Genomic DNA, 22159 nt, shown 5'->3' with positions numbered 1-22159 from the left:
TCAGTAATACCACCTTCCCAAAGTTGCCGATTGATCTCTAGCCACAACAGGATTAGCTGCAAAGAGGAACATCTTGGACAAGAAGCCAAAGAGAAGTGAGGAATAGCAGGAGAAGAATAGAGAAAACAGTGCTTTCGTTGGGTTTTGCGGGATGAAATCAGACGAAGGGGCAGAATGGCTTCACTGTTTGCCTATTTTTTCCCGGTGTCTTCCTGCGGAGAGGTCTAACCGACAACGCAAGCATGACTCCGTGATTCGAACACCGATCAGCTTTCTCCGTCACCGTCCAAAACATAATCAGGATATTAAAATTATTTATTATTTTTTCTTCGGTTAGTAAAATCAATAATATTATGATAAATAAAAACTAAATATTTTATTTTTTATAAATATAAAAAAATTAATATTAATTTTTTTTAATCTAAAAACTGGACTGCTAAATGTGTCTAACTAACTATATGAGATAATCTGTAATTTGTTCAACGTCGATCATATGCTAAGGTATTAGTCTCTCCTATCTAATCCAATATTAGTTGAGTCAAGAGGTTGAGTATAGTGCTAAGGTATTAGTACCCAAAACCCATTTCATGGCTCCATGAGCACAGTGAAGTTGAGTCAATAAGTGGCCTACGTCGATTTGTGACCTTTCAATTACCTCGAGATCGTGGCATGACCAGAAGAATCAGGAGTTATTCGAGTCAACATTGTGATCTTTCATAATCCTCGACGATCCGTACAATTGACACATGCCAACATTTATAGCAATGAGACCGATTTGGTCCGAAGCGCATCTTAACGACATGCACAATCGAATTGACCGAAAGCGTATCTTGATAACATGCATGATCAAATCAGCCCACACGCACCTCATTGACATGCATCAACAAATCACACATCGAGACATACATGACCAAATTAGCCCGAACAGATCTTGACGACATGCGCGGTCGAGTCGGTCCAATAACAACATTCTAACAACGTGCACAATCGAATTGGCTCAGAGGATTTTTCGATGATACGCAGAGCGCGTGACACATGTAGTGGCAAAACACACAGCCTAGTCGGTCCATGGCACAACACGAGGACAAATGCAATGAAGACAATTGAGGGCACAAAAATTCATGATCCGCTTTAGTGTCAACAAATCGATGTGTGGGTGACACTTGTATGCATGGCTGAATGAGCTGGACATTATCACAACCACAATTAAATCCAGAAAAGATTAACCACCTTGTGTAGTAGTAATGATATTCAATTTTTTTCACTCAAAAATATATAAGCCAAACCCTCCAAACTGACTCGATGATTATATTGATAATGATAGTGATCTTAATATTGGTAATGATAAATAATTCTTTTATTATCATTATTGTTGCATTAAAAACTTCATTTTTCTTATTTACTCAAAAAAATAACAAGTCTTACTCAAAAGAATAACCAGCAGTTAAATATTCTTACTCAAAAGAAGTCTTTGATTTAGGTCTAATATTTTCTTCGATTTTCTCGGAGAATCAATCCATTGGTGGTCCTCGTGTTGTTTGAAGTGCACCAAGGAGCAGAACTCAGCCTGAGAAATGCACCAGCAACAACGCATCCGCAAACGCACAAATTGAATACGAACACACACTAAGATAGGCAAACGTCTGACCTGCGTGCTCAAACAGGTAGGTCTACACGTGACTGCATACGGAAGATAGACCGTGCATACAAGCCATGACCAGGAGGGCCCAATACCCGCATCAAACGAAGATGATCATAAGTTGGTAGGTGAGAGAAATCCATCCGACACAATCCTTCAAGCTTAGGCAGAAGTTCTTCCCATCAGTTTGATCTGAAGGCTCGACCCGATGTCTTTTCTCAATTCAATCAAATTCAAAATCTTCGAAACAATTTCCTCGTTCAATAAACATAGATGACAGGCCTCACAAGCCATAACCCATCAGATATTTATATATGATCAGTGTCAAGGGATTCCATCATTTACCCTAGTAAATATAAAGGCTCCGAGCTTTCCGACGATGAATTCTGGAATCTGAGGACATGAAATACACATCTGGGAGTGGATTCTACTGTCGAGGCAATGGCTTTCCTGTCATGAGAGTATCTACGGTTTAAGCACCACGATGATCCATTTCCACTATAACGTCCATGAGAACAAGCAATACATGTGTAACATTAATTGTTGCACGTCTCACACTTCCCTTTATAAGCTTCCGATGGATGGTCAAGTTCCATGACCGTAACATTTCTGATGACTCCTGGTATGCAATGAGGAATGGCATCTACCCCGCTTCCCAACTCATAATTTATGAGGATATTTCATGGCCTCATTTTCCATTTAGTGCAGAGCACGACTGCAAAAGTATTACTGACTCAAATCTCTGCAACAAAGCATGTTCCTTCTCCCACTGACGACTGGAATTGGCATTACTCCTAACCTCCAAAATAAAGATATCAGATGTTGAAATAAACAAATAGCGGTGGGAGAACGAAGAGCTTTGCTGCGAATTTGCCCGCTTAAGTTGTCGATATCACGTACTCATCATCTAATACTAAAAGGACTGAACAAGTAACTACCTGCCACCTGTCTTCTATTCCACAAGAGGTCTCAAGCTTGAAGCACCTGACAGTGAACTATATGACCCTTTAACCCACTGCGACCAGCTATAGATGACCACAAGTTTGCTACGAAGCTCTTAAGTTGGTTTTTCCCAGAAATGGCCTCCCACACATGAGAACTGTTGGTCTCTATGCTATTTACTGGATTTGTTACATCAACAAGGCTGATGCTCATGTTGTTTCGGATGATACCAAGCTTCCCATTCAGAGGAACAAATGATGCAGCCTCAAAGGCCTTAGAATTTCCTAGATGATGTTTACTGTCCATAAACTTGTTCCATGAATCTGTAGCTCTTTCATAAACTCTAAGCTTACAGCCATCCCGGCAATCTGATGCATATAGCCTTCCATTCATTGAAATACTGGGATTACGCCAGCCTGTAACTATTCCACCACCAACCGTGGACCATGTGTTGGTAGTAGGTGCATAGACTTCACTCACAACCTGATGGCGTGAATCAATCCCCTTTAGAAACCATTTACCCTCATAAACAACCCCGATGAAGGGCACCATCCCAATGCTCATTTCAGCAATAGAAATCCATCTATTCCTGTTAGGATCATAAAGTTCAGCTGACCGAAGCGTTCTTTGGTTCCCTTCACATTCCCCACCGGCAACATAGAGGCAGTTATTTATAACACAGGAACCAAATAAATGGCGTTTCCGAAGCATATCTGGAGCTCTGTGCCACTTGTTTGTCCTGGCATTGTAGAAGACAACACGCCTCATTGGACCCTTTGATGGATCTTTACCTCCAAATAAGTAGAGGTAGCAACCGCTGAGAACAGCACAACCAAAGCCAAAAGCTTCAGAATAATCTGCAGGAACAGGTGGAAGTGGCCTCCAGAGCCGATGGTTAGGATCAAAAGCATGCCAGGAAATCTTTCCACGGTCTCTCTTGATTACATACACCCATTCCTCTGCCATCCCAAGCTTTTTCCTTAGGGAGTAATAGTAATTTCCAGACAAAAGTCTGTTCCATCTTTTGCAAACTAATCGAAGGTTTTGGTGCTCAATTCGAGGAACTCGAATCAAACAAGCTATAGCAAGATCATCAGGAAGGCCAGGCAGTAGAGGTGCCTGGTTTCTGCTTCTCTCCCTGCGTGAATTCCTCAATCGTGGTCCATTGGGTATAATTTCAGGTTGGAGACATAGCTTAGCTCCAGGAACAAACTTTCTAGCTCCTACTACTGTTTTCAAGCCAGCATCTACTCTACAATAGCATGACACAGAATCAACCTGCAGATTTGCATGCCATTCTTATTATTAATCGACTATATCTTGGTTGTGCATAAACACTAAAAAAACTAAGATCCCAAGCAAAAGTTGCACTGAAAAAAATAAATAAACATGTAAGATCTAATAAAGAATACAGCAATAACTTCATTCTTAAAGGCGGCCAAAGGTGCTAAATTTAAATGAGTAAGCCAGTGATTGCGTGGTAAATGACTCCATACACTTTACATGGATAACAATAATATCAATCAACTTCTTAGTGCGTAAATGGGACATGCTAGCACTTGCTAGATTTTAGAGCACATGTTGTAAGGATGATATAACGTTTGAGATATTAATCAAGAAATGAAACTCAAACTTTGTGACTTATTGCATTTGAAGACAACTATTATTTTACTTTGAGGATCAGAATGGTATTAAACAAATTTTGCTATGGAGCATGATGCATGTTTTAAAGCTGATTAGGTCACATCTTTGATGAGAAAGCATTAGGTCTAGAGGAAGGTACAGAAAAAGGAGAGGCAAAAGGAAAACTGGGAGAAAGGGTTAAAGAACTACAAGGAGAGAGAGGCACCAGGTAGATATGAAAGCCTTCATAATATGTGCCCACTTATTATTGCTGCTGCTTCCACTAGTGTTCCAATGCACTAAATACACACCAACAGTTTAGGAAGAAGGTTAAAAACAGCTTCAGCTAGGTTCAGCACTACACCATTCCAACTGATATGACCAACCTAATAAACAAGTTCTGTTGCCAATTTATTTCATCATTCATTTATGAGAACCAAAGTTTAATTAGATAACTAAGGAAAAGGGCTATTTGACCTCATAAATTGACAATAAATGGAGTCTTGGAGGATACAAAATGAAATGAAATAAATTAGTGACATTCTTCTCATGACCATCTTATATATATGCCCTCAGCAGATGATCATTCCAACAGACATGTTTCTGATCCAAATAGAATAAGTTTTAACATAGTTTCATATGTGTCTCTGCATCTTGTCCTTTCCAAATCAAACTCTTCTAGTAAGTACAAACCTGAGTCCCACATCCGTAACAATGAAACACCAAAAAAATCAATGTACAAGCTAAACTACTACAGATAAATCCAAGATAAAGCATACAACAGCAGTTTTCAGCTTTTATTTTTTTGCAAATTTAACTACAAAACAGTGTTCTGGATTACAAGAGAATAATAAAATGAAATTTCGAGGAAGCAATAGAATTTAAAATATAGAGTAATTATAGTTCATTAACTGTCTCATGAGAATGAGTTCTTATTACTTGTCAGTTGCTTGTAACAACTCCTAAAAGAACTAAAAAAAAATGCTACTTCTGTGGCTTTTCTATTTTTGCTTATTTTATTTAATTTTCAAGAAAATATGTGCTTTAGAGAAAACAATTTACTTTCATCATATTACCTGCTATCCATTATGGCTTGTTGTTAATGTATATAACCTAGTATTCTTAAAAGTTTTCACATTTCAGCAACCAACAGGGATGTTCTACAGATGAAAAAAAGCTGATTTAGGAGAAAAAGTCTAGCTGAAACGTCAGAATTATATTTGAAGACAGGACATTTAAAAAACAAAATGTTTGTAAGAAACCAAAAGTCAGAACCAAGGATTTAGGTTTCGCTCATGTTTTTTTTTAATACTTGCCATCACATATGATGCCTTAGCAAAAGCAGGTGTAATGCTTTGCCACACTACAAAATCAGGGTATGCGCCAATGTGGACAACATGAATCATGCAATAAAGTAAAGAGGTAACAACCATGTCATACTATATGAACACAGCATATACACCTTAATCCTCACTCATAATCATTAACCAAAGGTCCAACTTTCTTCATTTCAGCAATTTACAAATGAACTTCAACTAAAGACAAGCTAATTCCCCTTTAGCATCAAAAACAAATATCTCAAATCTTATTTATTGAGAACTAACTTGGGTACCTCCCCAATTCTTCGTACTATCAGGCCACAAAATGAAGCTGGCACCTCTCTTCCTGAGGCATCTCTAGTTTTCTACCACTATATTGGGATCAAATAACCCATAAGAATCATCTGCATTGTGCCAACTTTTCAAGTCCATTCATCCATATAGATGCATAGATTGTCAGAAAAAGCTACGGATTAAGCTTGTGCTCCACTCTGTTGTTACACGTATCAGTTTAAACCAAAAGTATCCATAATGTGCCATGCAAGTAAATTGCAATGTGTTATGCATGCAAATACAAACCACTGTAATTCCAGCACCAATTCTCAACAATTATGGGAGCAATATGCCATTGTAATACTTGTCAAAAAGTATAGAAAGCCTATTCATTTGCTATTCGTGGTAAAAAAAAGACTATGGTCCCAATTAAGGTTTAAAATCTTGGTCTGGTACAATTTTCAACACCTTGTTGGACCATTACAGTACCAATACAGAAATATTTAATGGCCCAATTTTCAACACCGCCCAATGTAACTGAAAACAATAAAATATAATATCAATCAAATTAAGCTATATGATATAGTATCAATCCTTGGTTGAATTGGTAAATTCATATACAATCCGATTCTTTAAAAACATTATAAAGATATCCCCTATTGTTGTCATCCTTCAACTGACACATACACAGAATGTATACCATACTAAAACATTCCATTAAAAGAGAGAAATATGCAGAGAAAGACAAGGCAAATAATACGATGAATTTGTAGACAGCCTCCAATTGTCAATCTCCGTGTCCATGCATTACTAACAGGTAAGAAATCAATGAGACAAGAATATTTTAATCTTACATGGTGTTTGTAGGCTTAGATCGTCCCTACAGGTTATCTCCAGTCAAATATCTCCTTTAAAGAACAAGAATTCACAACTATTATTTGTTTATGATCTATTAGCAGTATTGACAAATTGAAGTAACGATCTCCATTGAAATTCATATTCCATAAGTTTACATGTCTACAAGATCCTACTGGAGCATTAATAGAAACTAACCTACCAACCACCATCAGAATACCTACAGACTAATACTATTAATTAACTTAAATAATGAAATGTAGCACCTGTAGTATCTACTGGTTTGACAATATATGTCATAATCCCTAGGTTCGACTCAACCATTCATGTAATTGTTGCCGGTTTAACAGAAGCAAACCCCACCTAAACTGAAAGAGAAAAAGTTACACACACAACTTAAATTTTGTTTATCGTTAATATGATTTTTAAGTCTAACCTAACTTCACGATCTGGATCCATGTTCCTGGCCTAAAATCTGGTTTGCAATTAGTAGACATTGATTATAGAACCATTTTATTTCTTCAAAGTTATGCAATCACAAGTTCCAACACATACCTATGCACTTTCACACAAGCAATGATCTCTCAACATCCAGCTTTATCAAAAGAAAATTACAAACTATGGTCCTTCCACTTAAGAAACATCTACATAATCAGGATACTGAAAACACTTCATCCTGAGGTTCCTCCCTGCTTGCAGCCTCACACAAGATGAGAACAAGAATGCTTTCGATACACATTCATCCAAGAAAGAGTATAAAGAGAAGCGTCTTATGATTCATTCAAAGGGATAATGCATGTGAACATCAAGATAACAACTTTTTTCTTGCTTACTTTCAGTAACAAATTGCTATTTAGTTCAAATAGCAATGTTCTACTCACCAAGAACTTCTTCAAGCCACATTTTCCAAATAACATTTGTTTAGGGCAAGAAGCTACATGGTCTACTACCATATAAACAATAGGGACAGCCAATTATTTGGAGTCTTAAATTCCTAGATAGGCAAAGCAGAGGAGAAAGAATGATAACAACTATTCAAACAGCAACCAAGAATTACCTGGATAAAACAGGAGGAAAGAACATAAATATAGTTATTCAACGTCTTACATACTCAATTTTTCAAACTGCATATTGCACACTAAAATCAGTAATGGCTAAGAATCAGGCAAATTAAGTTCACCGCAATACTACTCTCTATGCCTTTTTAGGTCGATTCAGAAAAAAAAAATATCACAAGTTCCTCCAAGAGCATATGTTAGCTAACAACAGAAGCTTATATCAAAACCTAGCAAGTTAGTGAGACAAAACATTTTATCTGTGGAAAATCCGCAACAACATGAGTGATTCAGCTCAGCACAACAGAGCAAACACAAAAGAAAAGGAAAAGGAAGTTAAGCATTAAAGAAACAAAAAGGCAACTATCATCAATATGTTATCGAAGATCGGCCGTTCGATCTTCCGAGAGGACAGAGTCGACGGCCACGACTATCCAAAAACGATGGCATTCTTAAACCCTCGCTTACGAATCTCACCCATATTTTCCCAAATGAACGTTTCCAGAGCACCCCATCCATTATACACCAACAGCAACCACAGATCGAGGGAGAATGAGAGGAGGAGAACAAGAATAAGATGAGCAGTGTTACCAGTGGGGCTTGCACGCGGACGACTCGGTGCGAACCAGCCAATCTTTCCGGCGCGGCCCTATCCATGCTCCCACGAGGACCGCCACCAACGACGCCGATCGATCGATCCAGATGCCAGAGAGACGAACAGATAGGGAGATATGGCGGGGATGGGTCAAGAGATCGCACCGCATTCACGCCGAAGGGGAGACGGGGACACCCCTCTTTCGCTCTCGTTCTCTAAACAAGAAGCACGGACACGTTCTCCGGCCCACTTCTTTTATTCTTTTTTTTTTTCTTTTTCTTTTTCTTTTTCTTTTTCTTCGTCTGGATGAAATGGGGAAGGAAGCAGGGGGAAGAAGTCTCGGTCTTCTCGCTCCTCACACCGTACTCATTTATCTCATTAATTTAGCAACGATGGGTCTTCGCAATATTATTTATTTATTTATTTATTTATTTTTAATTTCAGTTTTATTCGTAATTACAATCCTCAACTTAGGTCTTAAATCTTAAACGTTAAATTGATTAGATCCAAACAAAAAAATAAAAAACAGAAATTTAATTTGTTTATTTATTTATTGAATCAATTTTGTTTTAAAAAATATAATAAATCGGCTAATCTGAATAATTCATATGAATTAATTGGGTCAAATATAATTTTGTAACATAATAAATATTATTGTATATTTTTCATGGGTCTCATTATGAACTTGAGAAAAAAATTATTTTTATTTTTTTTACTAAAGTTAAATAAGATTTGATTTTTTAAATATTGGTGTGATCTTTTTAAAATCTTTACCAACTAAGGTGGTGGTTGGTACTTTCAATTAGTTGGTACTTTCAATAATGTGTTGGATGAAGCTTCCAACCTTTAATCTTCAACATAAAAAAAAAAATTCTATCATAATATTATTTTTTTAATAAAATCTATCCCATGCACTTTCTTATTTCCTTCTCTCCTATACCCATTACACTCTTTTAACTCTCATGCTTCTTATTTTATATCCATTTATAGTATTTTGTGTATGATTTAAAATTTTTTCTTTTTATTAATATTTTTTAGAAGATTTATTTTAAAAAAAAAAGTCCCATATTTTTATTTCTTAAAAAATACTCTTATTTTTTATTTTTTTCCTATATAATACTTCCTTTAGTCTCCTTTACCACAGAGGGGGAGAAAAGAGACAACATGAAAAGAAAAAGGGAAGAGAAGAATAAATAAGGAGATGATAGATGATGCTAGCAACGAGAGAGAAGAGGGGAAAAAAAAAAAAAGAGGGAGGGAGATGACTAAAAGGAAGGAATGACATATGATGTTGATCGTAACAAATACGAAAGGAAAGATAAGATAATTTACAAGACTATAAAAAAATAGATATATATATCTGAAAAAAATAAAATAAAGAAGAAGCTTTTCTAAGGAAATCATATTTTAAAAAAATAATAATAATTATATTATATATAAATATAAAAAAAAATACTATATATGATTTTGAGGTATTTTATATATTTTAAAATTTTCTTTTAACTAAAACGTATCTGTTTGATCACACCATCGATCCAATGACTTAAAGGTTCTTTAATTCGATTGAATTTTCTTCTACACAGTCCATTTTATGTATTTTAATGAACATGCACGCAAATATTTTGAAGTCTCATGGATTTTAGTTTCGAGTGTTTTCTTGACGTGGTGTTATCACGATCTTCTGACTCGATATATATAGTCTTTAAAGAAGTCATACTTAATTCTAAGTCACATTTTGTACATATATAGAGTTTGAAAACAAAAGCAATTCCTTGTTTGCATCACATCATCAGAGAATGAATGATGATGCTTTTCAAAGACAACCATGATAGCTCCATTTCGATCATATCATTCTATGCTCGGTGGTGCTATTAAATCCTAATCCTTGCAGCATGTTATTTATTAGCTCATCATCGAAGAAGCTTCACATCTGTTTTATTAATGGCTTCGCCTTTCGCGGCGGATGCTTAACTGCTCCTTCCGAGAGAGATATAAATGCTGTGAACGCATCAGAAGCCACTCGACCCGGTCAATTTGGTTACCCCAAAACCCGCTGCTTCATCGCCACCTCCGTCAGCCACCCTATAAGAAGACCACCCCTTGCCTCCTCCTTCCTCGCACCAAAAGCATACGTCCATCAGCAGTCTTCGCCCGTCGGCCCTACTCGACAACATCCAACCTCGAGTTCCACTTTGCCGTAGGGACAATGGCGGAGACCAAGATGGCCGTGGTTGCCCTTCTCCTCGTCGCCATGCTCGTGGCGTCGACGGCGCCCGCAGCGGACGCCTTATGCTTCCCCGACTGCTACAATCGCTGCGCCAACGGCCAGGAGAGAAACGCGGCCTGCGCCAACATGTGCGTCCAGGCCTGCGTCGTGCCCACCACCCTCCCCGACGGCACCGACCTCTCCAAGTTGGTGCCCGGGGGGAAATGATGGCCGTCGCTCGACGAGGAGCATTCTCGCCAATAAAGTTGCCATTGTCGTCGTTTGTTTACGTGTCATGTGTTCCGACGGTGTCAATCCTTATTGATGATTAATATCAATATCATAGTTTTATCATACTGCCTGTGTTCGTGATGATTGTGTTCTCTCTTTCCACATGATATTATTTTGAGTATGAGATCACATTTTAAGAAATAGGAACATTTTATAAAAACATATATATATATATATATATATTAGATTTCTATTGTAGTTTATCGATATTTTTTTTAAATTGATTTCTATTGTTACGTGGACAACATCCCTATCATAATTAAAATAGGAAATCCGACGGCTCCATGGGGTCCGACGCAATCTCCACGGCATCCCTGCTCCAATCATCTCGTGCAAAGAGCTATCTTCTCCACGATGGGACCCGCGCGGGCCCCGCACCTTGGACCGGCACCGCTTCGAAGTTCGACCAATGTCCGGTCGGCTCTTTTCGGACCCGGCTAAAAACAACCGTCTTATTACATTGGCAAGTGAAGAAGCGGAACTCGAACCGGTCACGATTCGAGAATGCGTCTCCAATTCCGGTCCGGTTCTCAAGCGTCGTCCCTTAGACGTGTCATGTTCCTCGCGTAAGCCTCCCGTTCTCTTCCTCCAATTCCAGCCGCAGGCCTGGGGATTTTTCCTCCTCTTCCTCCTCCAACGACATACTGTCTTTGAGCTTCAAATCTTATCTCCGTCACCGAAAACTCCAGAAGCGCAATAGGGAATCGGTGGCCTAATGGTTTCCGCTTCGCTCTTAGAAACCATCTCCGTCTTTAGAGAGCCGCCCAAGTGCAGGCCTCAGCGCCTCCTCCGATGGAATCCTATCCTTCAACCTCCTCTACCGCAATTCCCTCTCATTAGATCTCGGAAGCCCATCAGGTTCGCCCTCGGATGCTCTCCCAGGCCGCCATCCGCCGCCGCCGGCGACGAGCAGAAGAGACGCCCCCTGGACGCGGCGCTGCGAGCCGTTCTCGAGACCTTGGATAGACTCAAGAAGCCCGCGGCCGCTATCATCTTGATCGGGTTCCTCCTCACCGCCGATTCCCACGGCGCCCTCGCGGCGTCCGGGGGGCGCATGGGCGGGAAGGCCTTCTCCTCATCGCCCTCCCGGTCGCACTCTTCCTCTTCCTGGAGTTACTCGGCTCCTCCCAGCTCGAGATTCTCGTACTCTGCGCCCTACTACGCGCCCTCGCCGTTCGGAGGGGGGTTCTACGCGGGACCGGCATTTGGGGTGGGTTTCGGGGCGGGGTCGGGGTTCTTCCTTCTCATGATGGGGTTTGCAGCGGTCATTTTGCTCTCGGGGTTCCTCTCGGACCGGGCGGACGATGGGAGCGTCCTCACGGCCACGCAGAAGACCAGTGTCATCAAGCTGCAGGTACGGGCAAATCGTTTTCTTTGGTATTCCTACGTAAATAAGCTCCTCTTCATCTCTATTACAAATTTCCCCTTAGATATATAGCTCTCTCATAGGCTTAGAATAATTAGTGTTATGGTAGTTTAAGGCAATCATGAGTTGGATTTCTTTACTTTTGCTTCTGACAGCTTTAAGCAAGAACGCATCAGCAATTGTGCTTCTGGTGGTCTACACATTTGTTTTCCTTCCTTCCTCTTATGTTCTTATTGGAATTTTATTGTTGGGCTCCATCTTTCTTGAGCTGATTAATTGGCCTATTCACAGAACATATACATACTCAAATGTTGAAAATGATCGTTGTGTTCGTACTTCTTGCTCAATCTGGGTGTGGAATATCAATCAGACAGGTATTGATATCCTACTTTTGTTCAATCGATTTTCAAATTTAGTGGGGGAGAGTGAGTAAAGACTAAAGAGGGTGTTTTGATGTATGGGCCATTTCTTCTCCTAAATAATAGCAACAATTTTGCTTCTATAAATCACATTGTAATTATTGATAGTAATAAGTAGAGAACGATCATGATGATGTAAGAAGTATGGAGAGTTGCAAGAGGAAGGAGGTTTAAGGGGTAAATCAAGACTAGGCTAAGAAAATTTGAAATGATTGAGGATGTTATGAGTGTATAATGATTGCATACCTGCACTAATGTGCATTGCCCATTCTTGATACTAGTTCTCTCATCTGTATCGTCTCAGTTGAGATATTTCACGTCAGTATATTTCTCATTCATATTGCATGATAATCCTTTGGTTGCAAAAATTGAATACCATCTGTATGTCAAGTGCTAGGCACATTGGTTTTGTTCTACAATTTTTTCTTTGATTAGGCAATCCTTTTGTCTTTGGTTTTTATTTTTGTGACTAGTGTGTACTAGGAAGGTGAAGGTTTTTGCTTGAAAACATGAGTTATTTCTTTTTTTTATTTGTCATTCCGTTGAAAGTTTTCAGCCTCATTGATCATTGTTCTGTAATCGTTTTATGGTTTGAAGTTAGTGGTTCTCTAGACATGTAAGTTTTAATAATCTCATATTTCCAATTACTCGTTTCTGTTTCTTTCTGGCATTATTTGTATACTAGTGATAATATTGAGCCCCAAAAAATGTATTGGATTCGAGCATATGGATGCTACAGACCGATTATCAGTTATTTTTGCTAGGAAGATTTAGCTACTAGTACATGCTGGTTTTTAACTTTTTAATTTGTTTACCTCAAAGGGAGAGTTATGGAATTTCTCCACAAATTGGTGACGTAATATGTTGCTTAAATACACAATAAAAGTAATTATCTGACACTTTTCCTTTTCTTTAACTGTTGAATTGCAAATTTTGATGGCGCCGAGTATTTTTTCTATTTGCCACTGGATGGAAATGTAAATCTTATTATGATTTTTGACATGATACATGAAAAAGACTATACTGTCGTTGTGGTTTTCTTCATCGGATGTTCCATTCTTTCACAAAAAACCTAATTGCACTTTGCATGAGTTACATGTTCGTTTACTTTTCAGGTTGGCCTATTGGGCATTGCTCGATCATTTCAGAAAGATCTTGATCAAATTGCTGAAGCTGCAGACACATCTACTCCAGAGGGATTGAATTACATTTTGACAGGTAACATTACAAAAATTTTCCTTTCGCCTAGTTACTATAACCTATGATTTGATGGATCTTGTTGTTTTCACATGCTTGCATCGTTACTTCTTTTAGTTTGTAATTTTCTGTTTGAGACTGCATAATTTATGCTTCCTTTCAAAAAAGGCTTGTTTCTCTAGGAACTTTAGACAGTTCTACACTTCTACTGAACCCACCATTTTATGGTTTCCTTTTGAATTAGTTATAAAAATCCGAGTTACTTTGATGGAATGGTGATCAATATTATACTAAATGCATATTTACAATGTTATGTCATTTATTAGACTGAACATATAATCCATTAACAAGTTGGAAGAATGAACAATATTCATATTTTAGTCTTCTTAGTACAAATAATTTCATCTTTTCCTATAACACGTGATTGATTTTGTTAAGCATTATACCCACGTATACTATGGTCATGCTAGACAAACCAAGGTTTAAGGAAGTCTCTGGACATCACATTGCAAATGGTATCCTGATTCTAGTTGATCTGAACTCAAGTTTCAAACTTATTCTTAAAATCTCATTGTAAATGGTACCATGACCGCTAGTGGACCATGACTTTTGGACCATGACTTTTGTCGAACTCAAAATCCTAAGTCAAGCTTGTGAAATTGTTGCACAGTATTGTATGGTAATCTGCAGGTAATTCTGCAAAATCTAGAATCCTACATCTTTCTTTGGAGAACGATCTCAACCACCTGTGCCTGAATCTCAATATTTAACTAAAATTTCAATATCTGTTATACAAATGTGCTTAAGTGAGAGCTATTAGGATCTAGGTCAACCTAGATCAATTTATTACTTGTGGTTGGTTGGCCTTAGAGGAGAAATATAGCTTCATGAATTAATTTTTATACTTAGATTTTATCACTGAATTTTACTACTTCTTTGACACTATTCCTTTCATGTGTTATAGAGACAACACTGGCTTTGCTCCGTCGTCCGGATTGCTGCATATCTGCTTACTCTTCTGTAAGTCGTAGTCTAACTAACTGGATCATTAATTGAACAAATCAGTGGTTGCTAACTGCAAAAAATCATCATGTTGTTCTGCTTATCTATCTTTAATTGACTTCAGAATTTTTTATCATGCCTTTGCATATACGTTTATCAGATTGTAGCTGTTTTGTTGTGTTTTTGACATAAAGATGAATATTTCTGTTTACTAAGGACTAAAAAGTAAAAAGTCCTTATCAAAATTTTATATAAGTAATTATGGACAGATATTACACCATGGTTAGATGTTGTTCTCTTGAAAAAAAATTGACCGCAATGATTCTGATTCTCGAAGCTCGAGAAATATAGGTTTCTGTCAAGATTCTTTGAAATTTCTTGTTTGCTTACATTAGTTTATTTGGTATAACCCCTAAGCATATGATTACATTTTGAAACCTGGAAGGTGGATGTGAAACGTAGTATAGAAGATGGTGAGAAACGTTTCAATCAACTTTCAATTGAAGAGCGAGGTAAATTTGATGAAGAGACACTTGTGAACGTGAACAACATTAGAAGACAAAAGACAGGCAACCAAACATTCAGAAGTTTCAGCAATGAGTACATTGTGGTATGTGCAGTTCCTTGATTTCAGTTTTTGGCCTTTGAGATAAGTGCTGAATTCCTTTCTGGCCTCATGAAGTTAATTTATTGTCTACATTATCCATCTCCACACACTGATCTCATCCAGTCATATATCTATGAACCTTTTTGTCTTTTTACCATCATAGTATGAAATGAACAGAGAGTATCCCCTGATGATATAGCAAAGAATAACACTATTTATGAAAGACTAATATGGAACTGTAGCTGTCTTTATATTTAAAAAGTGAGGTATTAGTGCAAGTATTATCAATGTCGTCCAGACATGCCGAAGAATGTGCCTTCATATCACTAGAATCAAATTTTCTTCTGAATGCTTGGTTTGTGCTGCTTATTTAGTCTAACAATTTTGTTAGTCTTCATCTGATTACATTTCATATATCTCATCCACTCGGTGATTAGTGTTACTCCTCCACATTGCCTATACAGGTCACAATTCTGGTGGCTGCCGAGGGTGTATACAAACTTCCTGTCATAAATGGAAGTGGGGATTTGAAAGAGGCACTGCAGAAGCTCGGTTCTATACCTTCTAGCAAAACACTGGTATCATCCAGATCTACATTCATAATATTTCCTAATAATAATAATAATAATAATAATAATAATAATAATAATGTCGAGAAAAGATTCTTCATGTTTTACTATTGTTGAATGTTTTATGTAGGCTGTGGAGGTGCTATGGACACCCCAAAATGAGAATGACACGCTTTCAGAAAGGGAGCTTCTCGAGGACTACCCACTTTTGAGACCCCTGTGAGTGGAAGTCTTTTGTTATTGTACTGGAATATGAAGTTGATGGACGACTTGTAGATAAAGGATGTGTTTGCTAGTTGCTTTCTTAGGCTAAAATAAACACTAAATATCCCACTAATATATATATATATATATTCTGATGAATATGTAATAAACTAGGAGTTATACTTTTTTTTTTAATTAAAAAGAATATATATATATATATATATATATATATATATATATATAATTAAATGTCAGATAAAAGGACTGTTTGAAATTGAGTTCTCTACATGTGTTTGAAATCTATCATATTAATTCTCTTTGCAAAAAATCTAATGTGTGAGATGGTAGGTAGCAAAAAAACCAAAGAATGTTCCTTTCACAAAATTGATGATGATTTGGGCATTCAAAGAATAAAAAATGTTCCTCCAGAAGTTTGCTTCGATTATTTGGAAGTCAGCTAGCTAACAGGGTGATGCAGGAGATGGCATGCCAAGTTCCATGGCCCTTCTCAAGATCCTTTCATTCCAATGATCTGATAAGGAATCAAAATATGCAAGATCGAACCATCATACATGTTCTAATCATATGATAAAATGAGAACTGATTTCATCGATATACTCGGTGGTTGTGATGAACGTATCAGCAGTAAGGCTTGAAACAGGATGCGGAAGGTTCTCCTTGCGTGCTGCCTGGCATCGATGGATCACGACTCACGTGACGCCGCAGGGAGGGAAGAGACAGCACGTGACGCGCAAGGTGGGTGAGGTTGACAAGGACGGGTTGGGAGTTGGCTCCGATTTAGTTCATCGGTCACGGGAATCCGGTCCTCCCGGTCACGAGCCACATTTCCTTGTCTTGTCCCAACCAAACCACCACGCTCCGACCCTCCCCACCGCGGCTCATGCGTGCCCATCTGTTCTTAGTTGTTCTCTGTACTCTATCGCCTCTTCTACATTTACCCCCATCCTTATTAATGGCCGCCAAACCTACCATCATATACGTGACACGGCCATATTAATGATTCCCGAGGGACAAAACCACGCTACATATATCACACACTATGATGAGAAAAAAAGGACACCCTTCATCTTCGTACGTTACACTTTGTTATCACCATTATTGAATAAAGGACACTATTTCTTTATCAACTACGTACCCCTGCATGCGTGCATGCAGAGTGAAGAATCTGCTAATTTTGTCTTCAATCTTTCTCTCAGTTGTGTCTCTCTCTCTCTCTCTCTCTCTCTCTCTCTCTCTCTCTCTCTCTCCTTTTCCTCTGCTAATTTTGTCTTCGATCTTTCTCACAGTTGTGTGTGTGTCTCTCTCTCTCTCTCTCCTTTTGCTCCCTTAGTATATGCTTGCAGTTTTCTGTGTCTCATATACATGGAATCCAAGCCATATGTCCATTGCACTCTGCTACAACAACTTGATGACAATCACAAGCTTGGATCAAAGGACGTCGCTTTTACCTGTCCATCCCATGCATGAAACCTATGAGTAGGGCTCCCTCCCTTGCCTCCGCCGCAGGAAAGCTGACACAACTCATCCAACACCTTCTTCCCACTTCCATTCCCCCGCTGTATTCAACGCTTCCCACCCGTTATTTAAGACCAAGTCACCTCCCCTTCCCACTGGGAAAGAAAGGGAGGCGGGCGACAATGGGCGACGAGTCTCACGCATCCGGAGGCTGCAAGAGCACCGCCACCGCCTCAGAGTTGCGCCACCCCGAGCAAAGTTTGAAGTGCCCGCGCTGCGACTCCTCCAACACCAAGTTCTGCTACTACAACAACTACAGCCTGGCGCAGCCCCGGCACTACTGCAAGACGTGCCGCCGCTACTGGACCAAAGGCGGCGCCCTCCGCAACGTGCCCGTGGGGGGCGGCTGCCGCAAGAACAAGCGATCCAAATCGTCCACCTCGCGCCTGTCGCTCGATCCCATGCCCCGAATCCCCGAGTCCGGCGATGGGCTCAAGTTCCTCAACTCGCTGCCTTCTCTTGCCGCCGACTTCCAAATCGGTGTTCGACCATTCTCCGGCCTCCATTCTCTGAGCACTTCTGGGGTGCTCAGCAGCAACCAGTGCATGTCCTTGGGAGACGTCATCTCCTCACCCAATGCATTAACGATGTCTTCTTCATCTGGCACAGCTGCTACCCCCATGCTGGGCTACAACTATCCAGTTTCTGCTGTGGGGGTTTACAGCGACGCAGGCGGCTGCTCTTCGTCTGCGGGGAGCGGCCACACGAACAGTAGCATTGCCTCTTCCATCGAGTCCTTGAGCTCCATAAACCAAGATCTCCATTGGAAACTTCAGCAACAGAGGTTGGCTATGTTCTACGGAGGGCAAGCCCACAAAGACAGCAGCAGCACGTCCGCTTTCCCACCTCCCTTTCTGGAGAACCAACAGGATCCCATCTCATTCGAGGCGGTGGAGAGATCCAAAGACGAAGGTTTGGAGGGCCACGCCTCCACAAAGTGTTGTGCCGGTAGCGGCCACCACACTTCACCACCATGGTTCGTCGAGTCTTCCCCTACCATGCCCATCACCACCATCACGACCGACACCACAATGAGTACGATGACAACCAACAATGGCAACAGCAACACCGGCATATGGAATGGAACTCCATGGCCGGTATGGAATGACATGCCACAGTTCGGCACACTACCTTGACACAGAAAAGGCCAAGTATACACGGACAGGAACCGCTTCAGTGGAATCATGAGGAAGATGATGACTGAAGTGGATGTCAATCTTCTAAATTCTAACAAATACAACCTGTATCTATTTGTTCATTCTTCGAATTCTCCTCCATAGGTCTGACTTCACTTGTAATGAGTGTAATGGAAATGACATCGAAACTGTTGGATCTTTTCACTGTTACCAAACTGTCTTTTTGATCCCATCTTGATTTTGCACACTGCAGCAAATTTCTTTTCTTCTGCTCCTTTATGGATTCATATACATGAGATTCATAATAAAGTCTCAACTGACAAGAGGATTAATATACATGAGATTAGACACCAATGTGGGTTAAACCATATATATATGTGTGTGCTTCAATGGTCTCTCATTTATTAGTAAGTGTCTGATAACAAGGCCCAAAAATATGAGTGAAAAGCATTAGAATCAAATCATCAACTTTATATATACAGGCATATCTTTTGAAATATTTTGATGTGATATTATTAGAGTGTCACAATCTCCCACATCTAAATTCATATCTTATAATAGTGTTCACAAGTAATTGACCTTGCTAAGAGGCCCAAATTGCTTAAAGCTAAAGGTGCAATCCTTTATAAGTTCATAATGATCTTGAGAGGGCCTTCTATTTGGTAGTTCGACCTAGATCTAGCAAACCTCTATTGTCTACTCCATAATAGTAAATAGATCAAAGATGGTTTATATATACAGAGAGAGAGAGAAGCTTAAACTTATTAAGTTGTGAGCAAAACATAATATATGTCATTCTACACTTTCAACACTTAATAATATTCTTTAAGTCTTCTTTTCAATCATCACATACCACATGAATATTTTCTTAATATGATTTGTAAAATTGACTGCTTATGCCACTAGTACTCTATTAAGAGTCAGATGCCATCCCAAACCCTCAGGGAAGCCAACAACAGGCACAAGTCTTGATGGATAAAGGGGACAAGCAAAGAAGAGGCAGTGAGATTTGTCGGTAGACCATGCACATCATTGAAAACTTTTTGCATCAGAATGGTCTGAAACAAGCACTAAGAATAGTCTATCATCACATTCCAAGCCTAGCACTGATGTTACATCTCACCAGTCACCTCATCTACCTTCCACTAGGGGTTATTTTGTTCTCAACTCTGTCACTTGAAATTTTGTTTGGGTTCATCCAAAACACTCTGCTTGATGATAGCTTTTCATCTTTTTTTCTTCAGCTAGTAGTTTGTCTGACTCCTGTTTTAGTTTCTGTGTCACTGATGATGTGCCAACTACCATGTTGGCGAAAGCTTGGGAACTTGCTGAAAGCTATTAGATAGAGGTGGACAAGTGAAACATGGCTCTTTCTTTGTTTGAGATACACTCCCATATAAAAAGCTTTAGCTCAGTGCTCTGAGACAAGACACAGCAGTCAAGATCAATAATTCCCACTGATGCCAAGTTTTGCCACAGGCAATCATAGCAAAACTAGTGCCTTCTTGCTAGATTTGATGATGCCACAACATGCTTTATTGTCCTGTTTATGTGATGTATCTGTCATTCTTTTAGCTTATGGTTAGACATGCTCTTGTTCCTGAAAGATCACTTTGGCAGCTTCTCAAGCACCATTTTTCTAGGCTGAGCTGTGGTGGGGCAAACTAAAATACGATTTTGGCATGGCATGATGTCTTGTTCGCCCTAAAATATTTCATTTGATAGACATCATTATATTGCTGGTGGAGATACTCATCTACTACTGCATTATAAACTAATCGAGTGCATAATATAAGATAGAGGAACACTGTTGTGATATGCATCAGATGCACTGACTAATAATTATACGGCAATTTGCATCGATGACTGAATGATAGCTTACAGTAACTGCAGCAATTATTTGGCAAGCTGCAGCAGCAACTGTGAGATGATTGGACTGGTGCCTTTTAGTGGTGTTCATCAGTCAAAATGCATTTCCAATTCTGACATATTTTAATGCATTCATTTTAATAGAGTTTAATTAACCCAACAAATGAAAAGAAACACCAGAGAGTTCTTCCATGCTGCAGGAGGGGACACTGGGACTCATCCACTGTGCACTGAAGGGTGGGAAAAGGAGGACAAAACGATGAGTCCTAAGTGGTAAAAGACAAGAGATGAGACAACAGGGAGATACAATCCGCAGCCCGAGTGAGAGCTGAAACCACCACAATGAGTTGGATCATGCCGGTATGTAATCCCCACGGCCTGTGAACTCTTCTGTCTGTGAAGCACCGTACTCGAATGGAACACCCAAACTCCAGCTGGGACATGCAGTTTTTATATGAACTTGTTGCAGTCTTTTTCTTGTCATGGTGAGGACCGCATGCTGCTGTCTTTTCTCTTTGTATCAGATTTGTTCACTTGGTTTCAATGCTCTGAAGCTTTGTTTACTGCAGATCACAAAAAACAACTGTGTGCAGTATGTTTCAGTAATCAAATCTTAATCAGATGCTCAGATTCAAACCAAGTAGACTAATCGCAGATTCGTAGTTGACACACACATATATATATATATATATATAAAGATAAAGACTTCCTCGGGAAGCACAAACTAGTGTTTGTTTGAAAGCCACTGCATTTGGTGTCGAAGACAATTCTTTCCCCAAAGGTTTCATACGGTCAAAGACAATGGAGCAACACAGAGAAAGCTGCGCTCAGGGGGAGGGTGAGCGACTCTGGGAGCAGCTTTCGTCAATCCTTAGGTCAACCAAGACTCGTGCACGCGAAGCTCCGCTCTGTCTGCTTAGTGCTGACCAGCATGCAACAGCAGTGGAATCGTGAGAGACACAGCAGCTGGGCTGCATGCTCTGACCATTAGCAGCAACAGAGTCATGATGTGATGGGGGCGGACTCTCTCTTTCTCTCTCTGAAAAGGCTCGTAAATCCCGGTAAAGGCTGGTGGGATGATGGAGCTAATCGCGCAGGCTCGTTGTAATGGTGATGATGATGCTGGGATTACTCATAACCATTTCTTTTCTCCCTCGTCTTGTCATTCGAAATGGGGGAAAAGGAAGCACCTCCATGGAATCTAATGATTCCCCTAATAACGTGGGCCGTGCACACCTCTCTCTCTCTCTCTCTCTCTCTCTCTCTCCTGTGTTCTTCCCCACTGCAAGATTTCAAATTTTGAACACCATGGATTAGGTGACCATAACGATATAGAAAAAGAAGGAAAAGGTCACACTCACTCTTTTGACACAGAGGAGTCCGCGAGCCCTCCTCTGCGTTCAAAACGGTGTATGCATCCGTAACATACACTTGTTTAGTACACTGCACACCTCTA

General features: G+C 39.6%; 3 protein-coding genes across 3 annotated transcripts; 2 read left to right on the top strand and 1 right to left on the bottom strand.

Annotated features, from left to right (window-relative positions):
- Positions 1 to 1609: 1609 nt before the first annotated feature.
- LOC135642141 (F-box/kelch-repeat protein At1g55270-like) lies at positions 1610 to 8620 on the bottom strand. Its single transcript, XM_065158027.1, has 2 exons — positions 8298 to 8620; positions 1610 to 3859 (listed from the first exon to the last, which is right to left on the bottom strand). The coding sequence occupies exons 1-2, from the start codon at positions 8361 to 8363 to the stop codon at positions 2609 to 2611; spliced, it is 1317 nt and encodes a 438-aa protein (XP_065014099.1). The 5' UTR covers positions 8364 to 8620; the 3' UTR covers positions 1610 to 2608.
- A 2752-nt stretch (positions 8621 to 11372) lies between these two features.
- Positions 11373 to 16253, top strand: LOC135642004 (FLUCTUATING-LIGHT-ACCLIMATION protein 1, chloroplastic-like). Its single transcript, XM_065157744.1, has 6 exons — positions 11373 to 12152; positions 13699 to 13801; positions 14745 to 14800; positions 15228 to 15392; positions 15854 to 15967; positions 16089 to 16253. The coding sequence occupies exons 1-6, from the start codon at positions 11514 to 11516 to the stop codon at positions 16179 to 16181; spliced, it is 1170 nt and encodes a 389-aa protein (XP_065013816.1). The 5' UTR covers positions 11373 to 11513; the 3' UTR covers positions 16182 to 16253.
- A 1527-nt stretch (positions 16254 to 17780) lies between these two features.
- On the top strand, positions 17781 to 19066 carry LOC135642334 (dof zinc finger protein DOF5.7-like). Its single transcript, XM_065158402.1, has one exon. It carries the CDS (start codon positions 17821 to 17823, stop codon positions 18832 to 18834), a length of 1014 nt encoding a protein of 337 aa, XP_065014474.1. The 5' UTR covers positions 17781 to 17820; the 3' UTR covers positions 18835 to 19066.
- Positions 19067 to 22159: the final 3093 nt, after the last annotated feature.

This window comes from Musa acuminata, chromosome BXJ3-7, assembly GCF_036884655.1.
Source record: "Musa acuminata AAA Group cultivar baxijiao chromosome BXJ3-7, Cavendish_Baxijiao_AAA, whole genome shotgun sequence".
In the NCBI taxonomy this organism is placed as follows: Eukaryota; Viridiplantae; Streptophyta; class Magnoliopsida; order Zingiberales; family Musaceae; genus Musa; species Musa acuminata.
This window is presented reverse-complemented; position numbering and strand designations above follow the sequence as displayed.